The sequence below is a fragment of the Lynx canadensis genome, chromosome B4 (assembly GCF_007474595.2).
Source record: "Lynx canadensis isolate LIC74 chromosome B4, mLynCan4.pri.v2, whole genome shotgun sequence".
NCBI classification, from domain to species: domain Eukaryota; kingdom Metazoa; phylum Chordata; class Mammalia; order Carnivora; family Felidae; genus Lynx; species Lynx canadensis.
In genome coordinates, this window is record NC_044309.1 from 57,829,645 (window position 1) to 57,845,971 (window position 16,327).

At 37.8% G+C, this 16,327-nt stretch overlaps 1 protein-coding gene across 3 annotated transcripts in view; it reads left to right on the top strand.

The window, feature by feature from the left end:
• The window catches only part of IRAG2 (inositol 1,4,5-triphosphate receptor associated 2), a 51,943-nt gene that overhangs the window by 631 nt on the left and 34,985 nt on the right, over positions 1 to 16,327 (top strand). Inside the window, exons 2-6 of one of the 3 annotated variants that reach the window (XM_030321955.1) lie at positions 6,639 to 6,700; positions 7,827 to 7,907; positions 8,487 to 8,583; positions 10,870 to 11,017; positions 11,752 to 11,833. In XM_030321955.1, coding sequence (XP_030177815.1) covers positions 11,810 to 11,833 — 24 coding nt within the window. In that variant the 5' untranslated portion in view covers positions 6,639 to 6,700; positions 7,827 to 7,907; positions 8,487 to 8,583; positions 10,870 to 11,017; positions 11,752 to 11,809. Of the gene's footprint in view, positions 1 to 6,638; positions 6,701 to 7,826; positions 7,908 to 8,486; positions 8,584 to 10,869; positions 11,018 to 11,751; positions 11,834 to 16,327 lie in introns of those variants that run through there. The other 2 variants (XM_030321956.1, XM_030321957.1) reach the window with 2 other exon arrangements.

Genomic DNA, 16,327 nt, shown 5'->3' on the forward strand with positions numbered 1-16,327 from the left:
AAATATTAAATATATGAGAATGCTTTTTAAATTTTAATGTGTTCTTTACATATATATTTTGCTTTAAAAAAATTAGAATATTCAGTATTTTTCTGTATTACCTAAAAGTAGATAAATGTTTACTAAGGACTTAGTTGAAGAGACAATTGTCAAATGACAGTTGGCAGATTATTCATAAGCTTGTTTTATTCTAGAAAGATAATTTGGTAAAAATAAAGCTTACTTATTTGAGCATTTATCAGACAATTGCCCTTATTTGGCTAGCTTTTTGTTCTATCTGGCCAGCTAAATATTCTTTTTAGAGACAGTTATTGGTTTGGGTGACAAACAAATGAATTATAAGCTTCAGGTGAAATAGAGATGGAGATTTTCAGTCTTGGGTTTGTTTGTTTTGTAGCCTTTCTATTGCTCTCTGAGAAAGCTGTTTAAAAGTTTAAAGGACTTGGCTAGTTCTAACATAACAGTAATTATTCAATATTTTATTATAATTTTTAAACCTTGCAGACCTTGCTGGTTTTTAGTAATTCTAGCTATCAGTTTACTCCATCAGGCAGTGTGCGGCTTTAAATGACATAATCTATATATTATTTTATGATTGCTCAGAAGGTATTGGAGAAGGTTCCCTTGTGATTAGAAGTGTTCATGTTGAGACGTGAATAACAAAGCATTCCAAATATGGCTTATGGTATTTTTGCTTTAGACACTGTGCTTAGAGGACTAATCTTTTGCTTCAGTTATATTTATCTTTGATTAAATCAGCATTATACCCACTGTTTTATAAAAATAAGAATTTATCTCCTCCTCCAACTCCCCCCACCTTGATTTCCTTATAGTACCTTGTTGGAAGAGTCAACTTTTTAAACATTCCAAAATATACCTTCTTGATATTATGAACTTGCTCTTGTCTTCCCCAGTTTATTGGTCTAAACATTATTAAAAACAGAATATGAAAGCTACCCTGAGTCGCAGGCATGTGTTTTTGTTTTGTTTTGTTTTGTTTTTTCTGGCTGAATAAAGTAGAGTGGATGTTTCCTTTCTATCTTGAGTTTCTCACAACCTGCCTGGCTTTTTGAACTTCTTGTACTTGATTGTATCTTTTGCTGCCCATAGAAGGCTTACATATCAAGATTTTACCCTGAAGACCATTTACTTATGAGGATTTTTCTAACAATGCCCTTTAAAATCAACCTTGCAACAAGAGGGAAATTTAGGTAGCACATATTTTTGAGATGTTCTGTACAGCAGATTTTCCAGATAGACTGTGAATAAATGTCAGCGAGGTAGGACAGTTATCACATAAACACATCCTGGCACATTCCACCATTACCACTGCCACCACATGCTGTTTGAATTCTGAGTCAGACTTTTGAATTCTGAGTCAGAAAACAAAAATATTCAAATCCATTTAGCTCTTCTGAAACTTTCTGGTTAGCTTAATACATTTACTAAGTGTTTAAGGCAATTACTTTCTGTTGTATCTAAGAATGGTTCATTAGCAAATTGGGTGCAGATTCAGTTATTTGGTCCAAATGTTAAGGTCAATGACAATGTTCATAAACTGAAACTAGGAAGTTGTTTATGACATTTGATTAGAAGTCCTGAACTTAATATTGAATAAGTAATATTCAAGCTTTCAGCTGCCACCAGGGCTGGACTTATTTCTTAGTGTACATGCTTTCCTTCATGAAATATGCCATTATAACTGCTAAGTTTCTGGAATGGTTCCTTACAGATTTTCTTTCTTTTGCTTCTTACCTACATATGTATCTAAGTATCTTGTTAACAAAGGCCATTCTAGATGTATAAATGGATTTTTGTTTTGAAAAGGTAATAAAAAGGCTTCTTAGATCTAGGGTATTTACCCAACACATTAGAGTGACTCTAATGTACACAAAACATAGACCACTTGATCTAATCCAAACTATCACCTCTTTGCTGTTCATCCTCTTCTTGCCCCTGTCCCACATGAAATCTTCATTGAGTCCCTGATGTAATCAATGATGAGGGAATTAATTTCCTTTAGACATTATAAATATTTCCTTGGCAAGAGAACCCGAGAAGCTCCTGTATATCATAAATTCCTTATTTGAGCATAGTGTCTCTATTAACTTTATAGTTTAGAGAAGGCTTTCACCTAGATGATCTCACTGGAAACTCTCTTCTGACTTGCCGTCCCTAGCATGAACGGCATGAGGTATGGGACAGATAAGAGCCATCTGGCTTTGAGGATGGATGCAAGATGAGGGCCACTTGTCTTGAGCCACTAGTACACAAGAGGGAAATGAGACAAGAAAGAAGGGTTCACGTGATTCAGACACTTAAAGATAGGTGTTGAGCTGAGAACCGAGGGAAAAACCCAAAGTCAGAAAAAGCATGCTCAACAGCTCTGATGGGATGGGGGACTAAATTTTCCCAAATGTAGGATACAGAAATGGATGAAATAATCTAGGAGGCAGTATAGCATAATGATTAAGAGCATGGTATTTGAAGTCAAACCTACATTCTGATTCTAAGTCTACAAATGAGAAACTGGATAATGTTGGGCAAATCACTTTACCTCTCTGAGTCTCCGTATCCTCTTCCAGAAAATGCAGTAGTTTATAAATAACACATGCAAAACACTAGCTAGTGCTTGGTCATACCTGGCAGAGTCTGTTCTGATAGAGCACGTTTCTCCCACGTGCATTACCTCATTCACCATCGACAAATGGATAATGACATGTGAGCATAATATGGAAGTTATGTCGTTTCATTCATGATTTTCCTGGGAATAGGATCTGGGTTGGTAGGCATGGAATTGTAACCTTCGACAGGGAAGGAAGAAGCATTCGGCTTTGGCTGCTGACAGGCAGCAGGAGCCCTTTCAGCTTTACTTTAAGAAAATTAAAATCAAGGGTCTGCACCTGGGCCTCCCTCCCCAGAGAGGTGCACCCAGCCTTGCAGAGCTCTGGCTTGTGGCAGACTGTAGTCCCTCCTGTGTTCTCTTTAGCAGTCCTGCTGCCCGAGAGTTCTACTTCCATCTGCATTTTCTTAGCACCCCACCAGCACTATCCCATTTGAATGTCGCCAGCTCTCCATGCTTTTGTTATTGTACATTTCTATTATCCTGTGAGGCAGCCTTTAGTCAGCCATCTTAAGATGCATGTCTCAGTGATCGAAATTTTCTCCCAAGGCACTAATAGTTTATAATTGTGTTGGTCAGTGCTCTGGTTACAGTGGTACATGTGCGTTTTTAGTGATCTCTCCCAAACTGTGTTCATCTCATAAACTCAGTTATTTTTGGTCTTACAATTTTTATGTTCATTTTTTGATGCACAATTAACCTATCCTGAAATGTTCAGATCTTAAGTGTAGTGTTTAACCAGTTTTCCAAATGCACATTGTGCTACTTTCCAGTTACTGTCCTTCTCCCACCTCCTCCACTACAGGGATCAGCCTCTGATCTTTCTTGTTTTAAGTTTTTATTTATTTTGAAAGAGAGAGTGTGTCTGAAAGCAGGGGAGGTACAGAGTTGGGGGGAGAGGGAGAGAGAGAATCCCAAGAAGGCACCGTGCTGTCAGCGGAGAGACCTACATGGGGCTCGATCCCACCAACCAAACCATGGGATGATAACCTGAGCTGAAATCAAGAGTTGGATGCTTAACCTACTGAGCCACCCAGGTGCCCAGAATCAGCCTCTGATCTGATTTTTATCCCCGATGGGTTAGTTTAGCTTCCAGAATTGAGATATTAAGTATGTACTCTTGTTCGTGTCTGTCTTCTTACTCTCAACATAATAGTTATCTTACTATTTTGTTTCTCAGTGGTATGCCATTTTCATGACTGAACCATATTTCTTTATATGAATGTTCCACAATTTGATTATCTTTCCTCCTATTATTGGACATCTAAGTTATTTGCAGTTTGGGGGTGTTATGGAGTAAGCTGCTATGAATATCTGTGTATAGGTCTTTGTAGGGACGTATGTTTTTCTTTAACTTAGGAGAAAGATCCATCTATGAGCAGAGTTGTTAGGTTGTAGTGTAGCTGTAACTAGCTTTTTAAGAAACTGCCAGTTTTCCATAGGGTCAGTAACATTTCACACTCTAACCAGCAGTGTCTGGAAGTTCCAGGTGCTCTACAACATCAACGTGTGATGGTATCAGTCTTTTTGTTTTTTGCCACTCTTCTGTGTATCTTGTGATTTTCATTTTTGTGCTGATTGGCTGTGACATATCAAAGTCTTTTGCCCATTTGCAAATTAGGACGTTTGTCCTTTTGTTTTTGAGTTAGAGGATTTCTTGACATATTTTGGAGACAAGTCCTTTGACAGATATATGTGTTGTAAATTATTTTCTCCTTGTCTGTGGTTTTCAATGAAATTTGATGTTTTTTAATACATGCTTTTATAGAACATGAGGTGACACATATATTGTGTTACAAGAGTCCATACTCCTTAAATATCAACCATCACTGATAGCTAACATTATTATAGCTCTAATTCTATGGCTTTAAATTAGCAACAACCAATTAATTGCAGGGCCTTTGCCTGAAAGCCTCATTGCATAGTCATTTGGAAAGTTGTTTTGTCTCAGCTTCTTCAGAGGCAAAGTATTGGAGACACCTGGTCCCATCCTATATCACAGATGGCAACAGCAGGGGATACAGTGGCCATTGTTTTATTTGCTTCCATGTGAAATCTAAATGTCCTAGAGACATGGCAGATCCAACTCCAAACACATAAAAAAGAATGCAAAGGTGAATGCAAATTAGGGTCATAAAGGCAACATGTTTTGCCTTATAAAACATATGGAAATACTTGCCACACATTTCACAAAACATCTGTTGAAATAAGGTTTACAATTTAAATGTCTTGAGATGGACTATTCCTAAAACCCAAGATTGCCTGGTGGGAAAGCAGATGGGCAATTTAGGCAGCCTTCTACTAGCTCATTATTTCTTGTGAAACACAAGCTTAATTGGAAAATCCAGAGACAGTGTTTTGGAGATATATTACCTTCAGAGACATAATATTGGCCACTTCTAAAAGGTTTGGTTGCTATTGCTTAGATGTAGGTCTGGAGAAGTATAGGGCTTTATTTATGAATAGAGTTAACACAGAGAATTTTCTAAAATTGAATCTTTACTGGAGTTTTAAGTATTAAAAATTAAACAATTTTACTACTTAAGTGTGTTAGAAATTTTTAAAAAGATAATTTCCTCCTGGTGGGCCCAGTAACACTGTGTCAAGCTTAGTTGCAAAATAAGTAATTTTTACCAAAAAAAGTCTTACAAAATAGAATTTTACTTATTTTTTCAAGCCTTTTTTCCTAGAAAAAATAATTTTATAGATTATGTACTTTTCACATATTTTTTTTTTCAACATTTTTATTTATTTTTGGGACAGAGAGAGACAGAGCATGAACAGGGGAGGGGCAGAGAGAGAGGGAGACACAGAATCGGAAACAGGCTCCAGGCTCCGAGCCATCAACCCAGAGCCTGACGCGGGGCTCGAACTCACGGACCGCGAGATCGTGACCTGGCTGAAGTCGGACGCTTAACCGACTGCGCCACCCAGGCGCCCCTGTACTTTTCACATATATTAACATTATTTTCATGGTTCAGAATTTCTTCAGGCTATTGAGATATAAAACTGTTGGTCTTTAAAATAAGCACCAGATTCACATGTGTTTTGGACACCAGAATATTTGCTGTTAATTTTCCTGGCTGTTAGTGATATAAAAAAAAAAAAAAAAAAAAAAAAGTGGCAGCTATTAATATGTCTCCATCTAGCAGAGCTTCCTACCCTCATTTGTTTTTAATCATCTGTGGGCTGAGAACACAGTCAGAGCTTGTGAGATTTATAGATAAATCCAGAGCCTACTGCATGAGTGGAAGTGTGAGGAGTTGCCACATGAATAAAGGGCAGGCATATCAACATCTATTTTGGTTCAAAAGATTTGGGCCTGTTTTCTGGTTCTTGGCTATATTTCAAAGAGTAAGGATTGTCAAATAAGTGATATGTTACTATGTAGCTCAGGGTTAGAAAGGTATTTTTTTTTTCTTCATTTCTGTTGCTCCAGAGATGAGAATTTCGAAGTTACTAGGAGACAGATTTCACTTAAGTAGAAAGATAAATATTTTTAATTGCACGAAAGAGTACACCGAGTTGAGCATTATCCTATGCGTCTGATCCCAGCTCCATGCATACTGAGTCATCATTGAAATCCTCTGGACAACAACGTTCTCAGGTACCTCAGATGTACCTGTAGGATTCTGGGGCTCCCATCACTCATAGCTCCAGCAGAAGCTGCTTGGAGGGAGGATTTCTACCTTGTAGGCAGTTGGACTGATGACCTCTCAGGTGTATTCCTATGTGAAGGTGAAATAATGCTATGACTCACCTCTAGAAGACAATTGCATCTACCAAGGTTAATTTTAATACCCAAGAGTGATAGTGGTTTAGCCTCTCCAACCTTTGTTCTCTGTATCCACTGCCCCAGGACATGATTTGAGAACAGTGTTCTCAGAAGTCATTGCTTTTCCCTCTCCTTTCCTCGGGCCCCAAATTTAAAACTGTTAAAAGTTTATGAAATTAACCAGGGGAAAAAGCGGGTTACTAACGTCCATATTAAGCTGGTTATGAATTCTTTTTATAGCAACAGTTGAGTCACTGAGAAAGAAGTTAATTAAAGGACGATGCCATGGCTTACCGTTTCAGGTAAAAAACAAACAAAAAAACCTGTGATGTGTGTTTACTGTGGAGAAGAGGTCCAATCTGTGTAAGGTTTTGAAGCTAATTTATAATAGATAATGATTTTGATTATAAAATTAAATAACCAATTTAGAAGAAAATCCTCCGGGGGACTTTGTTCTCTTATGCACTGAAAGCATTTAGCAAAACAAGAGGAGAGAACTCACGTTAGTGAATGGCTTCTAATAACATCTTTCAAAAAGAAACATTTGAGAATTTATCTATTAGCAAAGGGCCAGTTTTTTTAGTCTTAGGCACCTCCTTTCTGATACTGTTGAATGTGTACTCTTGGATGGGCTGGGATGATTATTGTCTCTTATTTTCTCCTGTTTGAATTAAACTTTCAACTCCTTTCTGTCTGGATATCTCAATATATCCATGGCAGAGTTCAATGTATTTCTTTCCCTCATGATACTTGGTGAATTTCTCCTTTTTGTTCTTAAATGAGGAACATAAGGAAGGGTAAGTTTGGCACTGGGGGGGAGGGACTGGAGAAGGGAAGAAAGAGAGGGGTGATGTCTGCATGTATCTGTTTCCAAGGGTGTATTGCAGGCACATCTGTTTAAGTAGAACAAAAATTATTCATGTGGAGACTAAGCTAGGCAGAGTGCCTAGAAAGCCCCCTATAATAAGTTGAAGTGGAAAAACCTCCACATCCAAATGTTCTCTAATCATATTAGGAACACCAATACGATTTTATATTATAGCATAACTGTGATCGATATGTATCTACCTCTTGGACTAGGGCCACAATTTGATAGCTATAAAATTTTCATAGACACCATTTTCACTACACTGACATGTCTCCACCAAGCTTCTTTGGCCTCTGCCTGAAGATTTCAAAGACAGAGCCCTTGTGTTTCCTGTCCCTGATCGTTGGATTTCATTTCTAAAACAAGTAATGAGGAAAAGAAAATGAAAGCTTTACAGTTACAAACCTCTTCCCTTAAAGTTGAACACTAGAAAGAACTGGCCAATAACTACCCTCCTCAGGTAGCATCATATCTTCTCTTAAGCATAATATGTTTTGCATCTTTCTTTGACTCTGTCATCGTTCTGTCTTTGAATATGTTCCACCATTTTCTCATGACAGAGCTGTTTAGATGAGGAATTTCCTCACTATGATCCCCTGTCCTGCACGGATGGAATTCAACAACCTCTTCAAGAACAACTGGTAAGTTTAAGCTTTTTGAAACGATTTAAGTGCCTGTTGCAAACCACTACTGTGCCAAAATAGAAAGTTAAGTCCAGTATGTGTCAGTAGTCTCAGAACTCTAAACTCTACCACTTTTCTTTGGGAGATTATGAGATGAGGCAATGGATTCCTATTCTTTTTCTTTATCACACACATGCATACAATGCTGGTAGACCCTATGGTATGGCAATATTTTAAATTTGATTGTGGTATCATGATGAAATATTGTATAACTAAGCTTGCCCCTCACCCATACCTCTTTCCTCAAAGCTCTTGTTTATATGAGAATGTCAATTATTGGGAATTGATATAATTCTGTTAAATTATTGAACTGTGATTTTTAATGAGAATTATAGTTTACCCACAAGGTAAAGTATACCTTTTGTTCAAGACATCATTTATTTACTTCTTACTTGACATCATTTATTTTCTTCTGGACCTCTCTCACAGGGTTGAGACCGGTAATAGTCTTTCTGCCTTTGGAGATAGAGAGAGTAGATAATGAAACATACTGTTACATGCCTTTAGATACCTAACAGTACTTAATTTTCTCTTCAGAAGCAGTGTTGCCATAAACAATATAGCAGTCAAGAAGCAAGAATACATCAGGCACCCCTGACTTTCAAACATACATGCTGGTACACACCTCTGCTGGGTAAGCATGGATAGCCCCCCTCTTATACCCTGTCAGGCATGGCTGAGGGTAGGGCTCTTTTTGAATGGGAAAATAATCACAATTATATTTGTACAGAAAAAGTTGTTGAATACTTGGATATTTATCCCGGAATTCAGTCAACGAACTTATGTTTGAGCACTTACTCTGTACAAAGCACCATACTATGTGTAATAAAGAATCAATCTTAAAATAGCTCACAGATTATCAGGGAGATTAGAATGGGCTCAGAGGGGGTACCTGGGTGGCTCAGTTGGTTAAGTGTCTGACTCTTGATCTTGGCTTAGGTCATGATCTCACAGTTTGTGGGATTGAGTCCCACATCGGATTGTGTGCTGACACATGGAGCCCGCTTGGGATTCTATCTCCCCCTCCCTCTCTGCTCCTCTTCTGCTTCTGCGCGCGCGCTCTCTCTCTCTCTCTCTCTCTCTCTCCTCAAAATAAATAAATAAACTTAAAATATATATATATATATGTATATATATATGTGTATATATATATATACATATATATATATATATATATATGTGTGTGTATATATATATATATATATATAAAGAATGGGCTCAGAGAAGTCTCCATAGAAGAAATGAGAGTTGAACCAGGCCTTGAAACATGGGTTGCATTTGGAAAAGCAAAAATCATGGACAAGGTATTCTGAGGAGAATGGCATGAGGGAAAAACAAAGTAAAACAGAAGTAAGAATGCAAAAGCTTCAAATGTTTGAAGAAGAATCAAAGCTGGACAAGTCATTTTGGAAACTGGAGTTTGGCTGGGATATAGTAGAATATAAGTTTGGAGCAAGTTGCAGGTTACATGTGGGCTATTACTCAAGGCCAGGCTAAGGAGAATGAGCTTTATCTTAGGAAATGCTCAAAGCAGTGACATCTCTCATCTCTCATCACAACCTAGATGTGAGTGAAAGCAAAAGTTAATGCCTGGTTCTGAAATGACAAGAGAAATGGGATGGTTATCAAATAAAGTTAAGAAGAAATAAATAGAAAGTAGAGTGATCTGTGGGTCATTTCAGGTGGAGAAGGGAAAAGTGCTACCACTGCTAATGGCCTTTTTGTATCATACAACAGCTTCGTGCTTTCTCTAGATGAGTTTGTTCACACTAACCCAGGGGTAGTAACATGATCACAATGTCAACAGTCCCTATGAGTGCCTGCTGCATGCCAGGCACAGTTCTGTGCTCTTAACATTGCTGTTACCTCCTTTAATCATCACCTCCCTGCTAGGTAGATGCTAATGTCATTTCCATTTTAAAGATAAGGAAACAGGGGCGCCTAAGTGGCTCAGACAGTTAAGTGTCCAACTCTTGATTTTGGTTCAGGTCATGATCTCATGGTCTGTGAGTTCGAGCCCTGCACTGGACTCTGTGCTGACAGTGCAGGGCCTACTTGGGATTCTCTGTCTCCCTCTCCCTCTGCGCCTCCCCCACTCATGCTCTGTTGCTCTCTCAAAATAAATGATAAATAAATAAACAAATAGAAACAGTGAGTTAGTAATTTGCCTAAGGTCATTTTGTCATTACTTACACTTCATATGTAAGTAAACTGAGGCTCAGAGTGGTTTAGTTATTTCTCTAGATCACACAGCTAGTATGTGGCCAAGCCAGGATTTGAATTAAAAATTTGTGATTGACTCCAAAGCCTGTTTTTTTCCATTAAACTCTTTTTCCTATACTCAGAAAAACACATAACAAGATGGTTTTTTCCAAAAAACAGTTTGTCACCCTATTTCTTTTGTGTCTTTGATGACTTCTAGTCATAGCATCTGACAATTTTCTCTTCAGGAGTTGGTAAGCTGTCTCTGTAAAGGGGCAGATAGTAAATATGTTAGGCTTTGCAGGCTATATGGTTTCTGCAGCAACTACTCAGCTTTGCTGTTGTATCACACAAGCAGCCATGGACAATACTGAATGAATGGGTGTGTCTGTGATACAGTAAAACTTTATTTACACATTAGGCTGGATTTTACCCTCTGGTTGCAAATTGCTGACCCCTTTAATTGCTTAGTAGGCAGGGATTTTTCTGTCCCCTCCCCAACTTGCTTTAAAAAATTGGCATTTTCACTTCATACAATGAGGCATCAAGGTGGGGGGGGAGGGTTATGTTAAAATAGAATTGAATTGACTTCTGCTTTTTCAGAAATAGTTCCATCTCTCAGGAGGGAAAGAATATGTATGTATGTATGTATGTATATACGTAAAATATAGTTTAAACCAGAAATAAATTTCTGTTTTTATTCTTTTCTGTTCTGCAGATGCCTTGCATCTAGAGAGTCTTACAGTGATTCCAAGACTGGAGTTGACACCTTTCTCAGGTGTAGCCAGCCGAATCCAAGATGCATGTGAAAGGCCCAACCATGTGAAAATAGAGGATGGTGCTTTGGATGTGACTAGAAGACACAAGTAAGTTAAAAGAGCCAAATATATTTACCCTATTCCTATTGCCTAAGCTTTTAATCAGTTAAACTTTTGAATCCTGAGATCATAATGTGTTAAGTAAGAAGGTTTTATTGTGGAACTTATCTAACTCTGAAAATTGACAATTTTAAAGGTATCTCTATAGTTTTCTTGAAGTGCAGTTTTCTTGCACTTTGAATTCCGTAACATCCATTCTAAAATGTAAAAAGACAAATTGGGCTGCCCAAAATGTTTCCCAGGTTTTAGGAATATACTATATACTGCTAAGTTAACTTTTTCAGATAGGTTTTGATCACATTTCTATTCCTTCTTCTTCAAGGTTAATGAGCCTTTGCAAATCCTCATCCCCACACCCTCCCTCTCCCCAAGCTCGTCTGTGCTCACCTTCTGCGTACACAGACTGACCTTCCTCAGGAAAAGTTTGAAATGTCAGTGGGGTTTGTGAGCACTATCCACCCCGGTGAAATTTCCTTTCTGTATCAAGGATGCAGAAACAAGACTTTGAATTGCAAATTCTTTATTTCCATTTTTGGCTAGATTCTCTATGGTTTGCCATCTCTCTCTGGTGGAGGTTGGAGCTGCCTTTCCTTATGTCTTACTAAAACCATGAACTTAATTAGAAATTTGGTTAAGCTGAGGCAGGGAAGGGAAACATTTGGTATTAGCTGAAATTCTCCGTCTTTCCATCAGGAGTAAGGAGCTTTGTTTTCCGTTGCCAGGTGCCCAGGCCCTGAAGTTGGCCCCCACTCAGGAACAGATCTTTCAGGTTGCCTCAGGATGAATGATGATCTAAGGATGGAAGTGAGCATTTGACTATATTTCAGCTGTATTTTTAGTACGACCATATCCTGGTCCTCTTCTATGGTATATTTTTTCGAAGTATTATGGACACTCTTATAGCAAGTGTGAATCTTATACCACAAAACACAGATGCATGAGAAATGTCAACCTTTCTTGACAAGAAATTACAATTCAGTCATTTGGGGGCTTTCTACTCCTTCTGTAGTACAAGCTAAAGGATAAATAGACAAAAGGAGATTTTGGTGAAGTATGCTGAATATTTTATTCGAGAGGCAGGCTGGTTTGGGACTTAAAATTTACTAATGACTAGAAGTCTTAGGTCTCATTGTCTAAGAATTGAAGTCAAACCTAGATAATCTTTGAAGTGCTGGTACTTTGTAAAAAGTCACAAAGTAGGGCAGTGCCCAGAGAGTATTCATTGCTGCAGTTAGGTGCTAATGGTACTTTTCTACCAAAAAAAGAATAACACTAAATAACACGTCATTTAGGCAAACTCCCCAGGTTATGGAGATATATATGGAGTGATCCCTCTGTCTACAGTTGAAACCACGTTCCATAATTTTCTCAGTCAAAAGGAGCAGACAGTTCTGTTTCAGGATCTAACAATCCAGTATTCTTCCTTTTTTTAATTGCTTGAGATATAATTCACATATTAAACAACTTATTCAGGTAAATGCTTTTATTAATTTTTTAAATATAATTTATTATCAAGTTAGCTGACATATGGTATATACAGTGTGCTCTTGGTTTCAGGAGTAGATTCCCATGATTCATCGCTTACATACAATATCCAGTGCTTATCCTAACAAGTGCCCTCTTCAATGCCCATCACTCATTTTCCCCTCTCCCCCAGAACCCCCATCCACCTTCCGTTTGTTCTTGTATTTAAGAGTTTCTTATGATTTGCCTCCCTCTCTGTTTGGAACTATTTTTTCCCCTTCCCTTGCCCCATGGTCTTCTGTTAAGTTTCTCAAATTCCACATATGAGTGAAAACATATGATATTTGTCTTTCTCTGATTTATTTCACTTAGCGTAATACCCTCCAGTTCCATCCACGTTGCAAATGGCAATATTTCATTCTTTCTCATTGCCAGGTAGTATTCCATTGTATATATAAACCACATCTTCTTTATCCATTCATCAGTTGATTGACATGTGGGCTCTTACCATAATTTGGCTATTGTTGAAAGTGCTTCTAAAAACATTGGGGTACACATACCCCCCATGAATGAACACTCCTGTATCATTTGAAGAAATTCCTAGTAGTGCTATTGCTGGGTCATAGGGTAATTCTATTTTTAATTTTTTGAGGAGCTTCCACACTGTTTTCCAGAGAGGCTACACAAGTTTGCATTCCCACCAACAGTGCAAGAGGGTTTCTGTTTCTTCACATCCTTGCCAACATCTGTTTTTTTCTTGAGTTGTTAATTTTAGCCACTCAGATTGGTGTGAGGTGGTATCTCAATGTGGTTTTGATTTGTATTTCTCTGATGATGAGTGATGTTGAGCATCTTTTCATGTGTCTGTTGGCCATCTGGATGTCTTCTTTGGAAGTGTCTGTTCATGTGTTCTGCCCATTTCTTCACTGGATTGCTTTTCAGGTGGTGAGTTTGGTGAGTTCTTTATAGATTCTGGATACTAACTCTTTATCTGATATGTCCTCTGCAAATATCTTTTCCTGTTCCGTCAGTTGCCTTTTCGTTTTGTTGATTGTTTCCTTTGCAATGCAGAAGTTTTTTATCTTCATGAGGTCCCAATAGTTCATTTTTGCTTTTAATTCCCTTGCCTTGGAGATATGTCAAGTAAGAAATTGCTGCGGCTGAGGTCAGAGAGGTTTTTCCTGCTTTCTCCTCTAGGGTTTTGATGGTTTCCTATCTCCCATTCAGGTCCTTTATCCATTTTGAGTTTATTTTTGTGAATGGTGTAAGACAGTGGTCTAGTTTCATTCTTCTGCATGTTGCTGTCCAGTTCTTCCAGCACCATTTGTTAAAGAGACTTTTTTTCCATTAGATACTCTCTGCTTTTTCAAAGATTAGTTGGCCATACATTTGGGGATCCAATTCCGGGTTCTCTATTCCATTGGTCTGTGTGTCTGTTTTTGTGGCAATACCGTACTGTCTTGATGATTACAGCTTTGTAATACAGGCTAAAGTCCAGGATTGTGATGCCTCCAGCTTTGGTTTTCTTTTTCAACAGTACTTTAGCTATTTGGGGTCTTCTGTGGTTCCATACAAATTTTAGGAGTGTTTGTTCTACCTCTGAGAAGAATGCCTGTGTAATTTTGATTGGGATTGCACTGAATGTGTAGATTGCTTTGGGTAGTATTGACATTTTAACAATATTTGTTCTTCCAATTCATGAGCATGGAATGTTTTTCCATTTCTTTGTGTCTTCTTCAATTTCTTTTGTAAGTTTTCTATAGTTTTCAGCATACAGATCTTTTACATCTTTGGTTAAGTTTATTTTATGGTATTTTAGGTATTTTATGGTTCTTGGTAGAACAATTAACTGCTTTTAATTAAATTCACAGAATTGCACAACAACCATCAAAATCAATTTTAGAACATTTTGATCATCCCATAAAGAAACCTCATACCCATCAACAGTCTATCCCTTCTTCCCACCAAACCCTCAGTCCTAGGGAATCACTAATCTACTTTTTCTGTATATGCATTTGCCTATTCTGGATATCTCATATATATGGAATAACCTCTTGTGGCTGACTTCTTTCAGTTAGTATGATATTTTCAAGTTTCACCATGTTGTAGCATGTTATAAGTACTTCAATCCTTTTTATGACTGAATAATGTTCCAATGTATGTCTATATCACATTTTATTCATCAGCTGATGAGTGCTTGGGTTGTTTCAATTTTTTACCTATGTAAATAATGCTACTATGAACTTTAGTGTATAAGTTTTTCTGTACCCATATGGGTATCCTTTTGGGCATATACCTGGGAGTGGAATTGCTACATCGTATGGTATCTGTAATATTTCAAGGAACTATAAAACAGATTTCCAAAGTCGCTGCACCATTTTATATTCCTGCAAGTAATGCATGAGGATTCCAGTTTCTCTACATCCTTGTCAACATTTGTCTCTTTTTTGATTATAGCCATCTTGGCAGGTGTGACGTAGGTTTTGATGGTTTGGGTATGCATTCTCCTAATGACCAATGATGTCGAACATCTTTTCTTGTACTTGTTGACCAATGTGCTTCTTCTTTGGAGGTATATCTCCCCAGATCTTTGCCCGTTTAATAAATGGGGTTCTTTTCACTGCTAAGTTATATGACTTGTTCTTATTATCCCTTTTAAGTGTGTGTATCTGACATTTTTCTGTTCCTTAATACCCATCCTATTGAGTAGCTAAGAAAAGGAAAGAAAAAGGAAATGAATCTATTTTGCTATTAGTTAGCAGTTATTGTAAGTTTAATAAAGGAAGTTGAACTTGGAAGCTTACAGGATGTTTGGTTATTAGTAATTTCCCTTTTATCTGGCAGTGATTTTACCAAGAATGGGGAAGAAACAAACATCACTTGTGTACCAGGTACTTTGTAGGAAAGCATTTCCACATGCCATGTTATTAATCTTCTCTGCAACTTTGGTAGGCATTCTCTGCTTTTACAAATGACACAGCTGAAGTTCACAGAGGTTAGTAACTTCACCAAGATCACTCAACTGGTAACTAGCAAATGTGGGATTCAAATTCTTGTTTGTCCACGTTCAAAAAATAAGCCTTTCTCATGGCTCTTCTTAGAACACTGAATTTAGAACTTTCACTCATAATAATTGATCATAATTACCTTGAAAGTAGTTTTTTGGCTAGGAAATGAGCTTCTTTATTTATCTAAAAGGATCTCCAAATACACTGTCATTAGGCTATGTGACTGAGTTTTGGTTTTTGTTGTTGTTGTTCCCCCCCACTCACCCCCCCATGGTCTTTATGCCATTAAGAAGCAGGAGCTAACACATCACAATGGAAACTCCTACCCAACGTTCCTGGAAAAACGTATAGGTTCCCTGAAGGTTCTCATGCTGTATTCTGTGCCATTTCTTCTAGAGTCCCCAGGAAGCAGTCTGTCTGCTGCACTTGGCAGCTGATATCACTAATTCTCACTGTTCCCTTTCCAGGTTTCTTCTCCCCTGAAGAATCTCTGCAGCCTGTTCACTGCATGATTCACTCTCTCATGAGAGTAAATCCTACCTTCCTACCCCTCAACTCCCCCAACTTCATAAGTAATAGAAAATTCTCCTTAGAAAACAATTTTCTAAGCATTCTCATTAATAAATACAGGGATTTAGAATGAAATGTAAGATAAAAATTGCCAGAAAATGTAATCTGTGTTTATCCCAGTGACCCATAAATTATGGTATTTTTCTTACGTCTCTGGCTTCAAACTCTAGGATTTTTGTCACTCTTGAGAGCCTTCATAACAAGCAACTTGAACCCACGAGCTGTGAGATCATGACCTGAGCTGAAGTCAGACACT